Source organism: Lygodium microphyllum, chromosome 22 (assembly GCF_053477565.2).
Source record: "Lygodium microphyllum isolate KBCC chromosome 22, Lygodium_microphyllum_v1.1.10, whole genome shotgun sequence".
NCBI classification, from domain to species: domain Eukaryota; kingdom Viridiplantae; phylum Streptophyta; class Polypodiopsida; order Schizaeales; family Lygodiaceae; genus Lygodium; species Lygodium microphyllum.
The window spans coordinates 125,365,481-125,389,698 of record NC_141156.1 but is presented as its reverse complement, the minus strand read 5'-3'; the positions used below and the strand labels follow the sequence as shown (position 1 = coordinate 125,389,698).

General features: G+C 43.8%; 1 protein-coding gene across 2 annotated transcripts in view; it reads right to left on the bottom strand.

The window, feature by feature from the left end:
• Nucleotides 1–3,556: 3,556 nt before the first annotated feature.
• The window catches only part of LOC148017584 (uncharacterized), a 121,338-nt gene continuing 100,676 nt past the window's right edge, over nucleotides 3,557–24,218 (bottom strand). For both annotated transcript variants that reach the window (XM_087662928.1, XM_087662929.1), the window contains 3 exons: nucleotides 18,584–18,925; nucleotides 5,453–5,746; nucleotides 3,557–5,360 (listed from right to left, as the gene is read on the bottom strand). In XM_087662928.1, the coding sequence (XP_087519054.1) occupies nucleotides 4,746–5,360; nucleotides 5,453–5,746; nucleotides 18,584–18,925 (1,251 nt within the window). In that variant the 3' untranslated portion in view covers nucleotides 3,557–4,745. The remainder of the gene's footprint in view (nucleotides 5,361–5,452; nucleotides 5,747–18,583; nucleotides 18,926–24,218) is intronic.

Here is a 24,218-nt window from a genome sequence, read left to right as displayed (position 1 = left end):
AGATGGTTGCATTAGAAGCCAATAAGACTTGGGATCTAGTACCTTTGCCTAAGGGGAAGAAAGTTATTGGTTGTAAGTGGGTCTACAAAATTAAGCATAATGCAAATGGTTCTATTAGCAAGTATAAGGCTAGGTTGGTTACAAAAGGCTGTGCTCAATATACGGCATAGATTATGAAGAGATACTCAGTCCAGGTGTTAGAATCGCACAATTGTTAGATGCGTGATTGCTTTGAAAGTAGCCAAAGGTTGGAGTTTGCAGCAAATGGATGCAAAGAATGTCTTTTTGCATGGTGAATTGTAAGAAGAGGTGTATATAGAGCAACCATCAAGTTTTGAGGATTTAGAGTATCCCATATATGTGTGCGAGTTAAAGAAAATGCTCCATGGGCTAAAGTAAGCACCTAGAGTATGGTCTAACAAAATCGGAGAGACCTTGTCAACATTGGCTTTAATGTGTCTGATGTTGATCACTCACCTTATGTGAGAAAGTGAGAAGAAGGTTTGGTTATCATAGTCATCTATGTTGGTGATGACAGTGGTAGTGACAGTGGGATTGTTGTAGTCAAGAGCTATTTGCATAAGAAGTTTGAGATGAAGGATTTGGGTGAGCTGAGATACTTTCTTGGTATTAAGATGATCAAATGTGATGGTGGTATATGATTGTCCCAAAGGTAGTGACTTAGATACGTTATCCAAGTATGGTATGACATCATATAAGCCTCTTTCAATGCCATTGGAGTAAAATGTGAATTTGAGTGTTGATATTTGAGATGAGATAGAAAAGCCTACTATGTTCGAGAGGATAGTAGTAGGAAGTCTGATTTACATAACTATGACAAGGCCAAACCTTCTCAGTCAATTTATACAAATGTCTAGAAAGCCTCATTTAGATGCAAGTAGATACATATCGAGGTATATGAAGTCCACTTTACATTATGGAATTTTTAAAATAATAAGACAGATAAGGATATATAAGCGTTTGGATATATAGATGCAAATTGGGATAACAAGTCTGATAGAATATCTACCAACTGATTCATGTTTTCTCTTAGTAGTAAAACAATTACGTGGAAAAGCAAAAAGTAACCTACAATTGATTTATCGAGTATAGAGGCTAAATATAGAGATGTTGTTATGGCAACATGTAAGGTGGTATGGCTACAAAAGTTATTGATTGATTTAGATGTGCAAGGAGATGGTTTAGTTGTCATTGATTGTGATAACATGAGCAACATATAGTCAACTAGAAACCCAATATTCCATGCTAAGGCAAAACACATCAAGGTGTATTACCACTTTGTGAGAGAGAAGGTATATGTAGGAGAGAGTGACTTGGTATACAACACACATGATTAGATAGTTGACATTTCACAAAGGCATTGGGTGCAAAGAAGCTTCGAAATTTTTGAAGCTTGCTTGGAGTTACAAAGATGTAGTTGAGCTTGAGGGGGAGTGGTGAGATAGCAAGCTCAACACGTGCAATCATTAATGATGGACTACTTGGTTAGATGGATCTGCACGTCTACACTTAGCATGTCGATAATCATTATGATCCTCACATGGTCATTGACTTATCACCTATTATATTTGATTTGTTATACCTATTTACAATTGGCATAGTTATAGTACCATCCTATTAGTATAGTTAGCTATGCAATATTTGACTTAGTAGACCACTTTCATTTATGTTGTATCTTATCTATACTTTGTGTATATTGTATTGTGTGAAAGAAAAACAAGAAACTAGCAAGAAAATGTTTTGGTCTCTATCTCTCTTCTTGTGTTCTTAAGCAAGCTTTCTCTTGTAGTATGGTATGTGTTAGGCGTAGTAGCTCAAGCAAGTCCCCCCACCACGTCACTCATGACACTTTGCACTTTGAATATTATCTCTCTTGGTACACAAATTGGTTGTTCAAAAATTGTTGTATTCACGATGAACTCAAGCTTCATATAGGAATTTGCAATATGTATAGTTCATAAATAAACAAGCAAAAAAACCTTGTTGTTGAAGTAGTTGTCAAGATTCTAGAAGACAACAGTTGGGGATTGAGTGAGTGAGTCAGTGAGTGGGCAACTATATGATCTCCCCAATCGGAGGTTGAAAGTATCAAAACTAATTAGTCAATTCTTGTACCCAACAGTGTATCCTTACAACTAAAATGCCTAAAGTTACCCTAAAATGTTTAGAGATGTCATAAGGCATCTATGTGGATTCTATGAGAAGCTAGGTTCAATTCCCAAGGACAACCTCATAGAAGCTCTACTTGTATGAGGCATTGTGAGAGGATTTAATAAACGGTTTAAAATCGAAAAACACTTAAACGTTTTATTTTAAGGAGACAAATACTTGAAAACTAGTTTATAAGAAACCTTGATTTGCTTCACATCAATGGGGGCCCTTAGCATATCAATGGTATTGCATTAAATAAGAAAATAATCTCAACGAGTTATAATACATTGCATAGGTTCAAATATACCAATAGGAGAATCTTCAAAAAAGCTATATAACCGATATCGTGTTTATCATGCGATGATCAAGACATCCCAAAACAATATTGTTAGGAGATCTTACCTCCACCTAATGATAGTAAACCAAGTAATATTGAAAATTCGAAAGACAATCCGAATTGTTCAAGTTGAATGACATTGATAAAATCACAAAATCTATGTTAGAAGAGACTAAGGGATAAACTAATTTTCTTCCATTTCTACCCTTCTTGTGAAGGATTAGCTCACTTTTGAAGGTGTCACATCTTATTGTGGGTAGAGTGAACTAGGTGGCTATAAACATTTATAGTACCCACAAGAATTACATGTCGCCTTGTCACACAACTCTTCCATATAGTAATTAAGATGTTGTGCATTGTGAAAAGCTTATATATACAAAGTGTATGAATGGATGCATACATACATCATACTTGCATGTAGATACATGCATGTGTGTGTGTTTGCAATGCATACATTTATGAATGAGTGCATCTTACAATGCCTCACAAAAGCTACTATGTACATACATACATATGCATCTACTTGGTCCCCTTTCCTTATACATATACAATGAATACACCTTTGTCGATTTTTGTGTGAATACCACCATGTTAAATTTTGCATGTTTACATCAAGGTTTAGGATTTTTAGCTTCTAAGACATGCCAAAGAAGGCATACTCAATAAAGATCATGTTAGATAGCCAATCTTCATGTATACAAGTTGACAATAGTCGAATTTGTTGTTTGGTTCATTATTCGCTCTTTTGAGCTTGGTTCAAGTAAAAGGAGAATCGCACTCTCGCATTTGAAAAACAGCCACGACAATACCCATGGCAAGTGTTGATATTGGACTCAAATAATATGTCCCTTTAAAATTATAGCTAATTACATTCATTGTTGTATATGCATTTTACGTTTGCATAATTCACCCAAAACTATATTAGACTCAAATAATATTTCCCTTTAAAACTATAGCTGATTACATTCATTGTTGTATATGCATTTTACGTTTGCATGATTCACCCAATACTATATTAGTGTTTTGAGCTTCAATTTAAAGGGACATTTGATGAAATGAAGACATGGAGACCGATGCGACTATGGAAAATATCCAGCAGTGTAATCCATACAGTAAGATTTCTGAGCAAGGACATTGCTACTTTGCCTTCTGACGAGCCATTAATAAATACAAGCAAATCACTACTCTAAGAGCCATGGAGTATGGGTATGGCGGGCTCACTACCATGACATTCGCTGGATCCTGCATGATGCTATGAATACAAACGGGTGTGGCTCAAAAGCAGTGTAGATGCAGTTAGGATGACGGGAGTGGAGTACTCCATGAAAGGAATGGTACAGAAATCCTTTCAAGCACTTCGGTTTTGCTTTCAGGCTTAGTAAGAACGCAAGGCACTAAATTCAGATGAACATCCATGAAGTTTCGTCTTCCCTGCATCATTTGCCAGTGCCATTTTCATTGCAATTGCCCACTCCATTATGTTAAATGGGTTCTGATGTTGTGTATATTTTGGCTATGGAAGTCCCTTACAGGGCTGCTTTGTACTTGTATTTGAAATGTGTTCTAATGTTGAGATCACTACCCACAATAAAGGATCTTAACATATAACAAGGTCCCCCAGGACTTTAGACATGGAGCACATGCACAACCATACACCATGAGTGATGGCAAACAGCTGAGTTGTAGTCCAAAGATTTGAAGGATGCAAGTTCATTGCACTACCTTTTACAAGAATTACAACCTTTGAGACTCGCCTAAGGTAAACCTTTTCAGTTCCTTACTGATATGAAGAATTTGCAGTCGTCCAGTTTTTCTCATTCATGAATTTTGTTGTTGAACAAGGAAACTATAAGCTTGTACAATATCAATGGCACTTCCGTTCTGCTAATCACACATGCTAGATTCGCTAAACAGTTGTAGGCAGCTAATCTTGAAGGTAATGCACATGCTTCATTCTCCTTCCTCCATATCCTTGATGGGTACAATGGCTGGGTGATTATGAACATTGCCATCAACATTAGCTTCATACTTGCACGATTTGGATGAACAAGATCCTTCAAGCAAACATGCTTTCCACTCTTTTTATCACAAACGGACTGCAGTTCCCATGATGAATTCACCCAAACTGCAAAAACAGAAAACTGTGATGTAGAACAGCTGTGATAAGCTTACAAATGGAGGGTATACGAAAACATTTCCTTGCGGTGACAGGGCAAGCTTCAGCCCAAAGCGGCCCTTAAAAAGTTGACTCTGGATCCCCACGGTATGAACTCAGTATTGCCATTTGTCCTTCCTTCAGCAGAACTTCTTCTTCTAAATCTTGAACTTTCTTTCTGAGCTCATTAACAGACTTCCTCAAGTCCAGAGCTTCTTGACCCTTATCTTCAGCTAGTTTCTGAATAACACTATTTTGCCTTCTTGTGTCTGCCAATTCTGATTTTGACTTCAACATTTCAGATTCCATCTTTTTTAGTTTTTCTTCAAGATCCTTTATGACAAGATTGGATTGTCTCAACTCATTTTCAAGTTCAAACTCCTTGTATTTGGCATTCTGCAGGTATCCGTGGAACTGGGCAGCCTCTTCCAGCATTGAATCACGGCCCTCCATTATATCAGCCATTTGCTTAGTGAGTGTTCCTATTGTCCCTTCCTGTTGAAGCAGTTGGAGGTTGTTCTCACTAAGTTTAGCCTTCAAAACCTCGTGTTCAGACTGAAGAGAGTTGTATGTTTTTTGCACCTCATTCATCTCTTTTCTTGCCTTTTCAAGGTCACTTTGTACCTTCAGATTTTCATTCCCCTTGTCTGTGACCTGCTGTTGAAGAATCTGAACTTGCTGATTGAGAGAATTCACCTGTAATAAAGCAGTTAACATCTGTTCAGTTGGTGCTATGAACACTTTTCATCATAAGAGAAACCTGAACAGTTAAACAGCTGAAACCAGACCTCATTTTCTTTCCTTTGTGCAAACTCCAAAAGCTCTTCGTTGATACTGAGATACTCAGCGACACGAGCTGTCTGCTCATTAAGCTCTTTGCTTAAGTCTTGCAGTTTTAATGTAAGGTCAGCTTTATCCTTTGCTAAAGTACCTTTCTCATTTTGCAACTCCTGGAGATTCTTTTTCAAATCTGTTAGCTGCCACTCCTGCTGTTCTGCTGAATCCTTGAACTCCAGTAATCTTTTCTCGCTTTCAGAAAGTTTTTGGTGCAGTTCATCCACTGTCTTCTTGAAGAGCTCCGTCTAAGCAGAAACAGTACTTGAGTAGGAATTCACCAAACCAAAATGTTTAACAAAACCCCATGAGGCTTGATGAGACTGAAATTAACTTTGCATTTAGCAAATGCAACAAAACTGCACACCTCTCAAACAGAACTGAATGCTAGTTGATTACAAAACACCTACTTAAATTTAAAGAATGATTGTTTCAGCTCCTCCACCTGCCTGCCATACAGGCTTCTCCTATTCCCATTTCTCTTGTGCATTGCTCAATGTTGCCAAAACCGTCGTCATTTCCGAGTCATTTACCTTGCATGTTGTCCTTACAGAGAAGACTGGTTCCAGGTAGTTCAAGCCATGGAGCAGTACTCCAAGACTGCAGCCTTGCACAGATCTGTGGGACACTACCCTAACAGACTCATCTTTGCAATTGGCTCAAGAACACTTTTCTAATCCACGCCTCATACATTCCTGAGAGCTTGGTCGATGGATTTTCCTGGTCCACCATTACGGAGTTGGTCAAGGCTTCTCTAGTTACATCAGGGTCGTCTATGCCAATCCTCAGTACAAAGGCTTGAGTGTGGATCAATTCAACCTGCACCATAGCATTTCCTGTCACCTGGCCACTCTCCTCTTCCTAGATTTAGTGGAGTACAATCATCTAGTAGAGGACGAAGGGTGCCTCATCAATAAGTTTTTTCCTGCTTCTTTTGCAAATGCTTGAATCAGGGCAGGTGCCCCAAAGCCAGGGTTGGCGCCAATGGACCTACACAAAATCCCTTTGCCATCGAGATTGTGACAGGTGACACCTCAATCTTGGCCACAGATCATTTGAATTTTGCACACCACTCCCTCTGGTGTCAAGAGTTTGGCCTGACAACTCAGGCAGAAGTCCATGCGGCCTGCTGTGGCGGTTCTGCCCTCTGCCTCACGCACGAAAGACCTCCCCAGTCGATCTGCTCTGGTGCCTCCATCCTATGCTGCACGTTCATACCACTGGCATTCGTTGCTCCCTCCATCTGCAACATTCCCCCCGGTATCACAGCAACTAGATTGGTAGCCCCTAGTAATGACACGCAATGGAAACCTCTGGTCAGACGCCGGAGCATTTTGCAAGTGCCCCCCAGTCAAACACCTTGCGCGTCGTCCTCTTTGAGGAACGGCTCCTTTCCGTCCATGCCACAGAACTGGAATTGAAAGAAACAGCAATCTATGGACAGGTCCTAGGACACTCTCCAGCCAGGTCCTAGCTTCGGGATTGGCTTCACTCCATGCTGCACATTGGCACAACGCAGATTGCGGAGGCAGTTCTCATGGATCAGGGGATCTTCATGGTTGGACTCAGCTCCGTGGATGCAGCCTGTGAGCTAGTGGATAGCTCACCTTATGCCTCCACAAAGGGGGTCATTTACATGGTTCCTTGCTATAGTGGCTTCACAGTGGAGGAGTTCGTGCTCCACAATAGATTTCCTAGACACCCAGTCACCCTTCTATTCCCCGGACTAGCAGTAGAGTATCATCAGTTAGTGGAGGACTTTGGATGGCTTTTTGGCATAGTTCTTCCTCCCTCCTTCACGGATGTAGTGATAGCCATAGGAGTCCCGAAGGTATGGGTGGCTGTAAAAGATACAAAGAACATACCCAAGTTTCTTGAGATTGAGGCACGTAGACACTCTTTCAGATAGTAGGTTATTGTGACAGGGCAACTTGGCCAGTACCTGCAATGCCATGACTTTGGGCATCAGGCAGCAGATTGCACGCGTTTCGTAGCCAAGGCAGCTCAACCGGCAGAACCACAAGTGGATGTTGACGGTTTCATACAGGTCCAGTGACGAGACAGAGAGGGAGATGGCAAGGGGGGCCTTAGCTAGAAGCCCCTCAAACACAGCCACGACAATAGAGAGCAGGAGGGCGAGCGACGGCAGAACACCCCGCAGCACCCTGCTGTTCGTCCCACCCAATAGGATCACAGGGCTCCACCCCCTCCACCCACTGAGGTGTCTCAACCTCTCCACCCAAGATCCCCCAGCTCCCATGCCCCCCCCCCCCCCCCCCCCCTCATGGATCCCCCGGTGACCCTATCCCATAGCCTCCCCCCTCTAGGGCCACTCGCCCCCCCTCACACTCGCCTCATATGTCCAATCCCCCACCACCCCTTACTCGTCCTCTTCCCCACCTTCTCCCCTACCGATCAGTCCCCCCCTCGATCTTCACCCAGTACATGTGTTCCCCACCCCCCACCCCCCCCCCCCCCCCCCCCCGCCCCCCCCATCCATTCCCCCCCTTCCCACAGGACGTGACGGGCCCCACACGCCCATAGCCTCTCCTCACTAGCAGCCCAACCCCCCCCCCCCTCCCCACATAGCCACTAGCTCATCTGGTCCAACCGCCCGTCACACCTTTCCTTAACAGGCGCAATTGCTCCCCCATGAGTTTTTCCACAGTGGTACGTGGTCTTATTTGAGAATTGTGGACCACAAAGAGTTTCCACTACCTCTGGAGGTGGGGATCTTCATGGTCCGCAAGTCAAGGAGCAGTAAGGTCCATTAACTAGCACCACCGAATGGACCAAACTATGCTTTTTTCTTTGAGACCTCTCATTCAGGAGACTAGACAATGACATAGATAGAGGAGGTAAGGGGCCAGGTTGTAGATCACATCTCCCAGTGGATGGGAGGACTAGCACTTTTTTCCCAGCAGTGGCTAGGGTGCATGATGGACATTAACTGGTGGGCCAGAGCCGAGGTCCCACATCTGAGCATTATTTTTCAAGCCCCTCCACAGTGGAGTTCACCAATGGATGTGATCGAGTGGCCCCTCGCACAAGCTGCCCACTTTTACTAGTGTACAGAGTTGTGCCTCTTATCTTGGCTCATATACGCCCCATAGCTCTTCCTCTTTATCAGCACTTGCCACACTGAACAGATGCTTGTTCAGCCAATCACAAGCTTCTCCATGAGTCTACACCTAGCATCCTGGAACGTGAACAGCCTCCATTACAGTGGGGCACGTGGTTCTAGGAAATTGATTGTTCGGCAGGAGTTGCAGCCTGCTCTTGCCGAAAGGATTGACATCTTACTTCTTTAGGAGCACAAGCTCACCCCCTCCCAGGTTCATCCGGTAGGGAAGGTACTTCTAGGCATCTCACACACCTATTGGGAGTACTCCATCGGTGCCCATGGTAGGAGTGGAGCCGTATGCACCTCTATTGGCTCGAGCCTCATCGCTTGTGTAGGAGACCACGAGATGATTGTGGTAGGGAGGGTCCTATGGATCAGACTGGATATAGGGGACTCGTGCCTTGGAGTCCTCAATGTTTATGATCCTACTAAGGTTAGGGCACACAGCAAGTTCTAGGTGGAGATCGTAACAGGACTTCCAAAGGTGGACTCTTGGATTGTTGGAGGAGACTTCAACAACTTGGAGGTTTTAGAGGACCAACAAGGCAGAGGCAGAGATTATCAGGGTATGGCAGGGGAGGAGCAAGAGGCATGGGAGGTCTTCCTCCTCACAGTAGGAGTACGTGATGCTTGGCAGGACCCACCTTTCCACAGAAGGGAGAGGTTGTTGGACTTCTCTTGGGGATACAGGCAGTTGGGCAAAGCTCTTTTGGAGTGACTAGACAAGTTCTATGTGGGAGAGTGGAGGTGCTCTCACGGAGGCCAAGTAGGGCAGCTGGCTGGTACCACTTTGTCTGATCATTGCCCGTTCCTCCTCACTCTTGATGCTCCCGCTTCAGCCCATGGCACGCAATCCTGTCGGATCCTAGACTCGATCTATAGAAGGGAGGAGGTAGATTGAGCAGCTCTGGACTAGAGAGTGGAACAAGAGGGACTGGATCGCAAAGGAGGTTGCAGAGGCCTTAGCTGAGTCGAGCATGATCTGCTAGGAGGTAGCCTTGCATGCTAGGCAGTAGAGTTGATAGGAGAAGAGTGCACTCCGGCGAGACCTAGCTGCCATGCAGAGACTACTCCGAGAAGCACCAGGGGATCCCACTCTCCAAATGCAGGAGGTGCGCACACGGACAGCCCTCGCCGGCCTTGAGGACAGGCACTTTGAGTTCTTCCGTACCTCAACAGCTTTTTAGGCACAGAAGGGGGACACGATGTGCATGGAATTTTTTCAGGTGCATCAGCCTCGCACCTCAGGAGACCAAATTCGCAGCCTTTGTGATCAATACGGGAGGATTCACTCTAGCCCATATGAGGTGTTCAAGATTGCCACTAACTTCTACAGACAGCTTTTTCACCAAGAGGCAGTCTTAGCCAGAGTACAGCGATGTAGATAGCAGGTCTGGGATTGCATTCCGCCCCTGCTCACAGAGGAGATGGGACGCTCCCTCCTAGACCCCTTCGCAGAGAAGGAGCTAGCTAAGGCCTTCAATGCACAAGATGAACAAAAAAGCCCGGGAGAGGATAGTCTTTCTAAGGCCTTCTTCACTACCTACTAGGAGGTGGTAAAGGACCCCCTACTACTAGCCTTTTAGGAGATTTTCAGCTCAGGACGGATACCAGGGAGTTTATCGGCAGGTCTTGTTAATCTCCTCTCCAAAGGAGGAGATCGGTTGGAGCTATCCCAGTGGTGACCAATCACCTTGTTGTCTTGGCAGTAACCTATAAGGCCCTGACCAAGATGATCGGGAGTTGACTCTGCCCCATGCTTCTAGACATCATGACACCTAGACAAATTTTGTCCAAGATAGGAGTGTCTTAGACAATGTATTCACTTTTTTCAAGGCGACCGAGTTGGCTCATCATAGTGGTCAGGGATTGGTAGTACTCCTGGACTTTGAGAAGGCCTATGGCAGGGTTGATTGGAACTTCTTAGAGGGCACCATGGCGAGGTTGGGTTTCCCCCACGCATGGCTACTAGCAGGGTTCTCATTGGTGGCAGGAGGGGGAGGAGTTTTGGCTAGAGATATCTGTCCCACAATGCTACCCTCTTGCCCCATATCTATTCCTACTCCTTGCGGAGGCGATGTCCTATTTCCTTCGCTCACAAGTGAGCGGGCTACGTAGCCTGCGACTTCCGGTGAGGGAGGAGACTGAGCTGTTGGACTCAGAGCATGCAAATGATACCGCTCTTTATGTAGAGGATGATGAGCTGATGCTGGAGAGAGTGAGACTAGCTCTGGAGGTATTTTGCACGGTAGCTAGAGCGAAAATTAACTGGCGAAATTCGCTTGGTTTTCTTACAGATCCTAACTCCAGCACGGAGTGGGCTGTCCATTTGGGGTTTGGATGGGTGTGCAAGGGGCAGACCGTCCGATATCTAGGGTTCCAGGTGGGGCTAGACATCACTCTTTCCCAACAGTTTCTTTAGCAGGCCGAGCCCTGGTGGTCAACCAGGTCCTTCTAGCGACGGCTTGGTACATCACCTCTTGTTGGTGTTTCTTCTTATCTTGTGTGGTTCAGCTTTGCCGCCTAGTGCAGAATTTTTCCTAGGCTAGCTCAAACGGTTCCAGGGACTCCCGGGCCAAGGTGGTATGGGCGATCATCATCCGGCATCAGTCTGAGGGAGAACTTACGATCATTGACCTAGAGTTCCAAAGCTTGGCCCTTTTGGGCAAGCTAGTGGTCTGTGGTCTCACACCAGGCAAGCAGACCTGGAGGTCCTTTTGCAAGAGGGTCTCCAGGAGTGCAGATAGAGGCTTGGCGGGGGTTGGAGGCCATCCTTAAGATGGATCTTCATGACTGTCTAGATCACGCCAACCAAATCTTCCTTCCTCCACAGTTTACTTCCAGTGTGGTAGGGCCTTTGCAAGGCCCTAGTTCAGAGACCCCCAAGATGCTAAGAGGAGATAGACCGCCCAGCCGATGGTTTGGAACCCCCAAGTCAGAGATGAGGACGGGATATAGATAGGGATATAGATAGGTGAGCGATCCCACATCCAGTGGGCTGGCTGGGAGGCTAGCCTTGCTCGTACTATCAGGACGTGGAGGGAGGTGTATAGGATGGCGGGTTAAGAGGTGTTACAGCGGGCATCACGATGTCAAGGATGAGGAGCTGAGCTAAGGAGGAGGGAGATTGACTCAGCAATCCCTGAGGAGTGGCTAGATCCCCCGATCCAAGAGCCGGTGGAGCTTGGGAAGGTGTGGGCTGCTAGATTCTCACCAGCAAGTATCCCCTTACAGATGGTAGGTAGAGTAGGTGGTGCCTCCTACGGGACCTTCTTTACTGTGCAAGATGGGGGGTATCTGGCTCTTGACAGAGGACAGCAGGATGAGGAGATATTTGTCCTTTCATGGAGGAGGATTTGTGTGGTCGGACTCCAAGGGAAGACCTGCCGAATGGACCCTTATGTGCTCTGGGAGGAGTTTCGCGAGTGGCGCCTTTGGATATGGGAGAGCAAGCCACTTGATGAGTTGGAGTGGGATCCTGGAGAGTGGCTATGGCCGGCCACTGCGGTCGCCAAGAAGCCTCTGAGGTTCCTGGAGTACACAGCCACGATTGGTAGACATGTATTGATGCAGGAAGACATAGATTGGGCACCTTCGCATAGGAGATATTGGGCGGAGCATAGCATCACGAATGCCTTTTGTTGGACATTCTGGCGTTGCCTATGGGATAGCTGGAGGCCAAGGAGGGTGTCGTATTTCCTTTGGCTTTTGGCACATGGGGGTCTAGTTGGTTGGCCTAGATGCAGCACGATGGAGGTTGTAAGCATTGGCACAGCAGCATTTGGAAACTCCAAGGCACTGCCTTTGGTCTTGCGAGGAGGCATAGCTCATGTGGAGAGGAGCCTGCTGTATTCTCCGTCGTGTGGCACCCAACCTTAGATGTATCTCGTGGGGGGACTTTTTGTTGGCCGGCAATTAGCCAGGGCCGTCATCTTTTGTATGAGGCTGGGATGCAGGACACGATTTTTCTCATCAAGGCTAGGTCTTGTGCAGTGGTCGGCTTGGAGGCTTTACCCATCTGCCAACTATTGAAGCCCATACCAAAACACTCAGAGGTATGGGAGACCATAGGAAGTCTTATAGGATGGCACATTTGGAAGCCACACTGTCAGGTGGTTTTTGGCGAGGAGTGCCTTTCAATATATGCGACTTTGGCAGAGCTTTGGACCTCCATCATCCACTCCCTCCGCGGTCCATGGGAGCAGGTGCAGTCTCGAGCCCGTCAAGAACTCCAGCTTCACTTTTTGTGCACTTGGGGTGGCCATGACCTGTTCTTCATGATGCAGGTGGGCAGCCCCACATGGCGATACACCCCCCCTCCATGGCTTCTTGCCCCCATGTCCCCCAGACTGCCTTGAGAGGCTTGTATACATGATGGATTTGTGATTTGCATCAGCTCTAGACAGTCTGTTGCACTTGGGGTGGCCATGACCTGTTCTTCAAGATGCAGGTGGGCAACCCCACATGGCGATACACCCCCCCCTCCATGGCTTCTTGCCCCCATGTCCCCCAGACTGCCTTGAGAGGCTTGTATACATGATGGATTTGTGATTTGCATCAGCTCTAGCTAGTCTGTTGAGCATGTGCACTTCATTGTATTCAGCCTTCTGAGTAATATAATTAGCCACATTTTACTTGCAAAAAAAAAAAGAAGTCCATGCAGCAGGGGACCACAGATCTTGCAGAGCCTATCCATATGAGGCACACGAGGGATTCACCACAATCCAGCATCATAGTGGTAGTGGCAAGGAATTAGAGTACGCTTGGTAGGTGCTCAGTGGCAAGCCAGGCTGTCAGTGTTGCACAGCCCTGTGGCAATTGTACTCCCTGTTCACCCTCCACCTCCCCCATCCCATTAACGAGCTCTATCTCTCCTCCTCCCTGCCCCCTTCTAGCTCTCCTTTCCTTATCAAGGAGCATACCTTACAGCTTATCTAACCCTCCCTCTATTTGTCAGCGTTGTTCTAGGATAGGGGGGGAAGAAGCAAAGTTGTGTGATCTGCTGAGTCCTCTGCTTCATGTACAGATGTTTCCTGCAGTGCACCTAGCTCTTTCTGCAAGATTTTTTCTACTAAGGACTTTGGTCAAATGTACGCATAGCAAACCATGTAGAGATCCCACTCCATTTTGAAGGTAGGGATATTTGTCACCTGCAACTCAAGAGCAATGTCTGGCTCTTCCAATTGGACAGAATTACTCCATCAGATGTGGAGGCAAAATCAAGAGCCAGAGCCAGGCTCTTCCAACTGGACAGAATTACTCCATCAGATGTGGAGGCAAAATCAAGAGCCAGAGCCAGACCCAGACCAAAGAGCACAGGTTGTAGTGGCTAGACAAGGGTAGGCTAGAGATCCTCATCGAGAAGTGGCTTGCGTGCATGATGAACATTTCAAGTCAGCCCCATCTACCTAGAAGTGGCAACTCCATATGGATATGTTTGAGTGGCTAAATTCCTTAGGTGGCCTGTCTCTACTAGTACCAGAGTGACGAGTACTTGGTATCTTAGCTTCTCACTATACTGGTGCATATTACCACTCCTTCACCCAACCAGTGAGGAAATGTCACCCTTCAAAGTGGAAATCAAGCGTTCCATTACGTGACATATAGTTCACCTTCTCCCTCATTTTTGAATACACAGAACAGAAACCTGTTTGGCTGATCCACAACATCATGACAAGTAGCTGATCTGGACCACCGGGCATCATGGACTGGTTCCACAGCCTTCTATCCCTTCTGCCCACCTTCCACCTAGGACATGCATTGCTCACATCCCCCTCCAGTTTGCACAATACTGCACGCAGTGCCTAGCTGTTAAAGCCCTTGCAGTTCCTCCCTCCAATTGGAAACAGTAGCAAGAGTGTGAAGCAAAAGCACAAGAAACAACAGAAGTACAATGTAGAAGCAAGAAAGAAGCTCATAGCTCTCTTATTAAAGATATTAAAAGACAAGGGGATACAAAAGAATACATGGTCCAAAGTGCATCCACACATCATTCCCATAGGATATGCTACAAATCCCTCCAAGAGTAATGGCATGAACAAGTACAAGGATACGGCAAAGCAAGCTCGAAAGGATAGAACGTTCAAAGGTTTGTAAAAAGTTTCAAGCTTCTCATGAGTGAGGACCATAAATAAATCTGCCAAGTTACCTTGCATAACCACATACGCCAAGCTGATCTTGCTGAAATGATAATGCACTTAAACATGCTTTTTGTGAGGATGGAAGACTGGATTCATTGCAACTGCCAAAGCACTCCGACTATCAGTGTAAATAGTGGTAGGGGATGAGTGTTTAACACCCAAGTTGGTAACAAGTTGTCTGAGCTGCATACACTCATTTGTAGCTCTGAAGGCTGCGGCTTGCCCTGCACCACTAAAGCATGCAGCAATGTATCAGCACCACATGGATAGAGTAAAGAATAATCTTGTGTGTGAATAACTTTGATCTACTATAATGCGACCTACTATAATGTCCATAGATATCCTAGTGGACCAACAACATCTAGCTATCCAAATGTACCACTATGACGCTAGCAATAAGCTCCCACTTTGCCTATGAGATTAGAGACCAATTTTGACCTACTATAATGCAACGTACTATAATGTCCATCGATATCCTAGAATGCGATCTATAATTGCTCAATGAGAATGAATGAAGAATATGAATGATTCAATGAGGGGCCTCGAACTTGAGTCTCTCAAGGATTGGGGCAGAAGTAGATAGAGAAGGATGTCAGCAAGGGTTGTACCCGAGATGGATCCCAAAACACAGCAGAAGGATCAGTCAACTGATGATGTTGTGTGCAGTAGGAGAGGGAGTAAAACGCTATCCTCTGGACAGCATGATGTTGGTGATGACTCTGGGCAGTAAAATGCAACATTTTCCGACTAAGATGGCAGCTGCACTGGCGGTAGAGCATGCAGATTATGCCAATGACAACATGCTGATTTCAGGCAGTAAAAACACAGACTACTGAGCAAAAACGCAGAAGCACATGGTGATGTTTGCAGAGGCAACAACTGGTGACTGTCTCCAGTGGCGTGTGTATCCAAATCTAGCTGAAAAAGCAAATCTGGTTGTGTGTAATGGCAGCAGGTGTAGGCAGTAGCAGATGACAGCTACGGCAGCATAGGGGGTACCTCCGAGGCAGAACAGCAGCCTGGAACAATAATAACAGCCCCTAACGGGACATGAATAGCAAATGGCAGCAGATGATGGAGGTGGAGATGGCTGGCTGAAAGAACAAAAGTGTGAGATGATGACTGGATGCCCACAATATACTCTTTTATAGAGAATTTTTGGGCATTTCTCCCACTGTTCAAAATAGAACCTCTTATTTTTGGAAATGCTTTTAATGGCTTTTTGGGGCTGTATTAATGAGTCTATATTAGGGAATCGGGATTAATCCATGCCAATTTGACATTAAGGCATGCCTTAATTTTTGTGGTTCGAATAGTAGTCTACGATGTTTCCCACATACCTTTTAGGCAAAACTAATATCGTAAATGCAACCTCTTTGGGTTTACTTGGGTCTTAATACAGGAAATAGGGGACCATTCTTCTATTGTTCCCAAACCACACACCTACTTTAACTTGTGCCTTTAAGCCAAACAAAAGAAAGTTCTCTTTCACCTAAAACGATGTGCTGGAAGCCAAATGAAAAGAGCAATGTTTTTCTTCTTAAAGGCATCCTAGTCTCCTCTAGAAGCTTATGAGAAAGGTCGGAGTGTTCCCTTGTCCATGTCAAATTTCAAGCATTGACGTGGTACTCTAATCCTGCTCATCTAGATCCTCCACAATTTGGTCAAAGAAGTTGGATTTTCCAAACAATGGTTCCTTCAAATCCACTCACAAGGTCCTAATCCAATCTTTGAAGTGCTCCTCCTTTGGTAGACCCACTACCTCAATCCCTTCTCTATGCAAGTAATTTGCAAGTAGTTGCACAATAGAGTCCATCTCATACTCCAATCATTCTTTGCTATGTGTCGACATTTGCCTTTAGAAACATATGAAAAAAAATCTATATGTGGAATCAAATGCAAGCCAACTGCCTAAGCAAATAGCTATAAGTAACTTGGGAAGAAAGGCTAAGAAAGAACCAATGTATATGTTGACGTCTATTTGAGAGCACAAGATCAAGTGAGTTGATGGGGCACAATCATTTTACATGTCGCTGTGATGCTGAAAAGACAAGAGATACAGAACACCACCCAAGTCACTAGTCATGCAAGAACTCCCAATTGACTACAAAAACCATACCACATAAACCAGTAGAAGCGGGAAACAAGGCCAGTGCTAAAAAATACATATAGCCTCCTTGTAGCTCAAAACAGGGTAGAACATCATAATCTTTAGGTCTCAATCTGTGGATTATAGTGTCCTCTCTTTGGACACAATAAACACAAAGCAACTCTCAACATCAAAAATAATAGCACCTTTGTACTCATAATCCTCATCCAGGATAATCAAAATTTCCACCCAATGTTCATATACCAAGAGCATCAGCATCGGAATCCTCTGCAGCTCCAAATCAAGTGGGCAAGTAGGAATCCTCACATCATCTTAGGGAGATCTAACACTCCAAAATCTCACAATCTGCAAGGACGACTCCATGTGTTGCATCCACACCACCATGAACACGCCTCAAACTCTTCAACTCCACACACACTCAGTCTTCAAGACCACCACCATGATCTTCACATCTTTGAGCTTCAACACTCTGGCCTACAGCTGTCTCAGCTCCGTTAAACACAGCACATCCACGCTTCTCTTCTCCTCTTCACCTCCAGAACACTCTTGCCACACTAGCTCACCTCTATCTCATATTCTTCGTGGATTCCTCCCTCATCATAGCTGCAGTGCCTCCATCTATACTCCTTGGGATGCTCATAAAGCTCTTCGCTTTTCCCTAGCTTTAAAACTTAAGCTTTCTCTTCCTTTTCATCATTGCCAAGGCCATGGTAGCCTCAACAAAGCAACACCGGATATTTAGGTCTTCTGTTTTTCCTCTGCCTGCAAGTTGGTGTCCACCAAAGCTGCCACCTTGCACAGGTCATAATTGCTTTTGCTTTTCCTGGATTCTTGGTCCTCATTGTTGTCATCCACATAATTGTTTTGCTTTCTTCCACGAAAAGCAAAGCACATACATGCTTTTCCACCACCTTATCTGCATGCAAGCTTTTGGTGCTGATTTAAAGCATGCTGCCATGTCATCATCCTACCACATCAGGATTAGCTTGGGCCACTAATCCCCAATCCACATCATCAGTTTCTTCTCAATCCAAAGCACATCATATGCCAGTCATTCTAGAAGATCAACATAGTCCATCCCAGTGGATTGATACTAGGTCCTCAAGCTCATTACCCTCAAAACAACCACATAGTCATAATTTTTGGTTTTTCATGCTATCATATATTACTCCATGATGATACACCTGCCTTCATTGCCAAAATACCAAGTTTTGACCCTGTGTATCAGTCATGGTCTTTGCTCCAAGCCAAAACCCTAGAACTCCTCTAATAGATATCCATGGATCCAGGAAAAACCCTGCTAGTCATGGGACTAGCTTTAAAATATATGACTTTTGGACTCAAGTCTTGTGTCTAAAGTCCTGATGCATTTCTACCCACAGATCAATCAACTAGACCCTCCTTTTGCATGTCCAATGCAGCATTGATGCTTGCATGCTAAAATGATATTGTTTCCAATTCATCTGTATGATGAAGAAGAGATTCACAGGTATGAATAGAACAAAGATGCAAATGTTCTACTACATATTTTGGCCCCATATTGTACAGAAAAGCTGCAGATGGCATGTGAATAGACCTCAACTTTAGAAACAGTAATAAAGCAAGAATGCTATTGGGAAAAAAAAATCTGTGAGCAAGCATGCAATCACGGAAGCATATTTGTGTATGATACAAAACAACTAGAATAATACTCACAAATCAGGCTACTTACATCTGCTAATGCTTCCTTAAGTTGACACTCTGCAGATGTAAGCAGGCCATCATAATGTGTTTGAACTTCTGAAAGCTTTGCTTCTGTACTGGCTAGATTGCTAGCTAACTGTTTGTTCATTTGATCTGCCTGATTTGAGGAGTTCTGAAGCCGTTGCAGCTCTTTTGTGTGTTGAGTTAACATCTTGTTCAATTGGGCGTTTTTTTCTTTCAATTTCCTTTTAAGAGCTTTGTTGGTAATTTCTAGCTCAGCTGTTTGCTTATTTGCAGCATCAAATGAGAGGTTGAGATGTTTAGATCCATCAGCTCCTACAGGGACCAGATCTAAATTGCTTTCCTGGATCTGTATTAGTACAATCAGACATCATTAAGAAGCTTGAAAGAGGATCCTTGAAAATCAAAAATCTTTCAAGACGCCAATGCAAAATCCAATATCTTTTAATACTTTATCCACCCTTCATTGGATTGAGAATCAACCCCTTGTAAGTCAAATGGTGCACTCGAAATCAGTAAAACTCTGATTGGAAAAGGTGATATACAATGTGCATAATTAAGTAATCATATAAGCAACAGAGTGGATGTCGTAGAGCTGGGCTATTGCAACATGTGGAAGTGGCACAAAGAAGGGGGGGAGAGTGGCACAGTGGCAATTCTAGCCAAGCAAGGCAAGCACTAGCAGTGACGATAGGGATGAGCAGGTAAAGACAATAGGCCGAAGAGTGTGCGCTAATGAGGGAGAGGTTCACAAGGACTGTGTTGACAGTTGATGACAGGTGAGGATTGGATAGCCAAGACTTCGGCAAGACAGGAGAAGCGAGAAAGGTTGTGGCAACGTAAATTGTGGCAACCACTGGGCAAGACATGTGGCTACAAGAAGGGTGGTTTTTGGAAAGGGGGTCAGCAGTTGTAGCTTCAAGAAGTCTAGAACTATAATGACCTATGATAAAAACCTAGCAATCAAAGACTAGGGCTGCCATCCCTCACACAGCCCAAAACAGAGGCCAATGAAGAGCAATCATATGTGTCTCCAGATCCAAAACAGCCCCAGCTTCCATTTTTTCCATAGTGCAGAAGTGATTGCAGGAGATCCAAGAAATGCCCAATCATGTAGTAACCTTTTTCCAAATCAAGAAGCGAATAGGCTGAGTGATTTCCCACATAACAAGATTCGAGACTTTGACCAAGGAAGCACTTGTAAAAAATATGAAACCATTGGCACCATAATTGTCTGACCAACTTTCAAACGTACATGGAAAGGCCAGGCTTGCAATTTCCAATATACAAACATAGCTATGATGCATGTAGAGATCAAGTCAAGCAACTTCTTAGCAGAGACATTTACCCCAAAGGATGGCCCAAATGTCTCCAAAGGAACCACCTCATCTTGCCAACCCAAGGCAGAAGGCATGAAGTTCAGTTTCTGTGCAGCTAATAACAGCCAATTTGAAGGCATTAATGTGAATCCCTGAAGCAAGGGCAAGCAAGTCACATGTTTCTATTGCTCTCCGAATATTATCATGGTCAGGCTTTAGAAATATAAAGTTTTCATCAGCCAAAGCACATCAAATTGAACCATCACCAATTACTCATTTTTTGTGCAATGTGAATAGCCTATCCCCATTTGGACATTCAAGATACTATGGATAATATTCCTTCCTTTCATAAATCCATCAATGTTAGGAAGATACTCATGGAATCTAATAGCCAAGACTTTCGTAAAGATCTTTACACACTGCTCATCAAGGAAATCGGTCTCAATGTTTCAAAGTAGAAGGGAACGGTACTTTGAGTATTAGTTTAACAACACCCTCCTTCCAAGAGGCCGGCATCTTTCACATTATCCAAACATGCCAACATAGAGCCGTCAAAGGCATGGCTAATTGAGTTCCATGTGTCTCAAAGAACTCATTAGTGAGACCATCTTGCCTAGGATTCTTGTCCTTTGGGCAAGTGACTTCATACGTCTACATCTAATTGCTTAGTTATATCTGGCAAAACTTGAATTTTAACCAATTCACAAAACAAATAACGGATGCCAAAATTTTGTCTGAAAGAGATTATTGCAGCCCAAGCAAACTCATAAAGTAATATCTGCACATATGCACAGTAGCTTGAGGATTGATAACCATTTCACCTATAGAATTGCTCAGCTTGACCACATGTTAACTAGCAAAGGAAGCATGTAAACCACAACCACTAACATTAGTGACCAATAAAGTAGTCTAGTCCCAAATCTAAGACTCTGTACGAACTAGCACTTGTCAAATATAACTTATTAAAACTTTTGCCTTTGATATCCAACTAATATCTCATGGTCCTAGGCCCCGCATTGTGAAATAATTAGCTTGCACCTCACATGTACAAGTCACATTAGTACATTTAATTAAATTTTAATAAAATGCTAAGAAAAGTAATAAAATTTCACGTCCTTGTGACAAACCACCCCTTTGAAATCCTTGAAATCACACTATAATGTGCCAAAACATCCATTGCCACTACTAAAAATACATGCTGACATCGTAGTCAAACAACATGTGCACCTATTAATTAACCATACTCATGCCCTTTGCATGTGAAATTCCAATCACTTAAACAAGCTACAAACCACACAAATGAATCATAACCACTATCACAAACATAAGGGATGCATCCACGTGCCAAAACCCAACATTGTTCTAATCACTAAGGCATTATCATGCATAAACTGAGCATAAACAACACCTCATAGCAATGATGTACCACATGATAGTCATATAAAGCATACATTAGTTACAAATCACATGTAACTTATGCAATTGTACTTCTCTTCTATCACATGCAAATGTACATTGCATGCCATCCATGTATCCCATACATGTCTTGCAAGTGTATATCACATCCAAATGTACATTTCATGTCTTTCATACATGTCAATAACCTTGCCATTGTATAGTTTCAGAGCCTACATACAAACCATACTATATGTATACGGACTCATAATGATTAGCGCACTGAATAGTGATCCCAATGGTAAAAAGTTGTCACCAAGTACATCCAAGATCTACTACATAACTAAGTTGTCCATCACTAGGGGGTGGAGATGCAACCTTCCCATTCAGCAGGAGACAATACTTTGAACCTTCTATGCTCTCCTAAACTTGAAATAGCCCAATCCAAAATCGGCTCTAACTAAAATAGGTAAAGTGTATCACTGAGGATAATCTACCAGGTCATCCTCCTCCATCCAGTTGCATTCTTTCATAAGTGAAACAATGCTAAAGCTTCACCAAGAAGCATATAAAAACTTTACCTCTAACTTTACTTGCCTCAAAACCTCCACTAGGTTCTAGGTCTTTTTCCCTCTGAAGCATTGCCATTCTTTATACTTTCACATTGTTGCAATTCCAACTTAACTAATATGTAACATTATATCCAACTAACATGCTAGGAGCACTAGATGCATTAGATAACATTCTTGTTTGCATAATTTGGACCATTGCAATATGATTGTGCATGGGAATTTGCACACTACTAGCCATACCAAGTTATATTTTTCCATGCATTGCATGCATTGATAGCTCCAATTTCCCTCATGACCAACACTATACGGAGCATTTGCATGACCAGCATTAATACCATGAGTCCCAAACACATTGGGCTACATATATATATTACTAAACTTACCACTTTGTGCCCCAACATCATACCAACATTGCTATACATGGGTTTTATGCATATTACCAACCATACCCAATTACATTGGGCCTTGTACACCACGCATTAGTTGTTGCATACCATAAGGAGTTGTGTCATACATCCCTGTATGCAGTTCCTTATCAAGATATACTAGGATTTACACTAAGGAAATATAGCATGTATGACCACAACTAAAACACAAAGACCTAGACAATGACAAGCAAAACTCAAATCCTAAATGCAAAGCGCAAAACTCAAAACTCAAACACAAACACAAACACAAAGAGAAGAAACTCTGAAATGAATGAATGCTGTAAATGATTATAAGAGTGTGAAGAATATCCAAGGGCAGAGCAATGGAGTGTCGGAGAGTGATATCCACTGGAGACGGATCCCAAGAACTGTGACCACCAGTTGGAGAGTAGAAGATAAAGAAAACACCAAATGCTGATCACTAGAGGGTTAGGAGACTAAGGCAACAACACTGGATGATGCTTGATGATATGGACAGTAGAAGAACGCTGCAAACGCAGCAATGGAGGTGCTACTAGAAGGATGGAGATGGCCACCATCTGCTGCCAAGTGGAGAGAAGGGCCAAACGCAGTTTACAGACTATCGCCTAATGCAGAGGAAGGCCTGGCACCTGATGCCTGGAACCGTAGAGTCCAAACACAAGCAGCAAAAGAGGCTAGAAATGACAAGGATGCTGAATGCAGCTAGAGGCAGGGCGCCAAACACTAGGTGACAACAATGGATGAAGACGCCAAGCATTGGAGGAGCTATGGAAGGTGTGGCAGCGGTCGCAAGGATAGGACCGCCATGTGGATAAAGGCCAATAGCTGACATCTACACAAGAGGAGTGAGACTGAATGGTGAGCAAATTGTCTATTTATAGATGTCGAAGGGTGCCCCCAAAAATTAGGGTTTTTGGGAATCACTAAAACTCTCTTGAACTGCACACCAATTTTGCAATTTTCATTAATTAAGCTTGTTTTGAGGCTCTTTAAAGATGTTAATTAAGTGTAAAGCATGTTTTAGCTCAATACCCCCTCTCAAGCCCAAAATTGAGCCAAAAGAAGAGGCCAGCAAGTTTTATCCTGAGCCGTCCCATCCAATACAGCTAATGCGTCCGACAAAAGGTGCACGGCAGCTGCCCAATGGCCTATCAAGACTACAAAGACAATGATTATGTTACCAAGAAAGTCCAAGTAGTTGCTTGAGAGAGGAGAGGGCATCAAACAAAGGATACTTGTTAGCTGCTGAGTGGCCTACCAAGCCCTACGGAGGCATATGAAACCACATTAGGCTATTTTTTTCTTTTTTGTTTGAAAATTAATGGTAAGAGTGGCGGCCAAGTAAGTAACAATGACCCAAAAGACAAGAGTAGGGATGGTACACCCAATAATCGCTAACCAGTACAAGCTTACCAATCCACTCGAGGATGTCAATGATGAGGGAAAGGTGATAAAGTATCATGGAAGAAGGATGGTGGTGTAATCCATAAGTGAAAACAATTTAGAATCCCTCGAATGGTGTTAAGAAATGCTCTAAACGCAAAAACACAAAACCAATTGTACAACAAAGCATAAACTGATAAATACAGGACAGATTTAGGGTTTGTATTAGGATAACTCACAGACAATGAACACAATGAATAATAAAGTGAATGAATTATAAATATACAGTGCTCATGCAACAAACACACTATGTAGTGAATATTGAACCTTGAACTCTCATATCTTTGAGATCAAGGCAGAGGTTATGAGCTATAGAGTGTGTTGTACTTCGAATGGATCCCAAATCGCAACAAAGGTAACCTTCAAGTGTCGAACACTTGCAAACGTAGCCAAGGAAGGTTAAATCTAATGCAAACAGCAGTGCAAGAGAGAGAACAAACGCAGGTACTCGAGAAGAGAGAAAAGTTGGTGATTGTGCAGAATACGTAAATGCCAGTTGATTG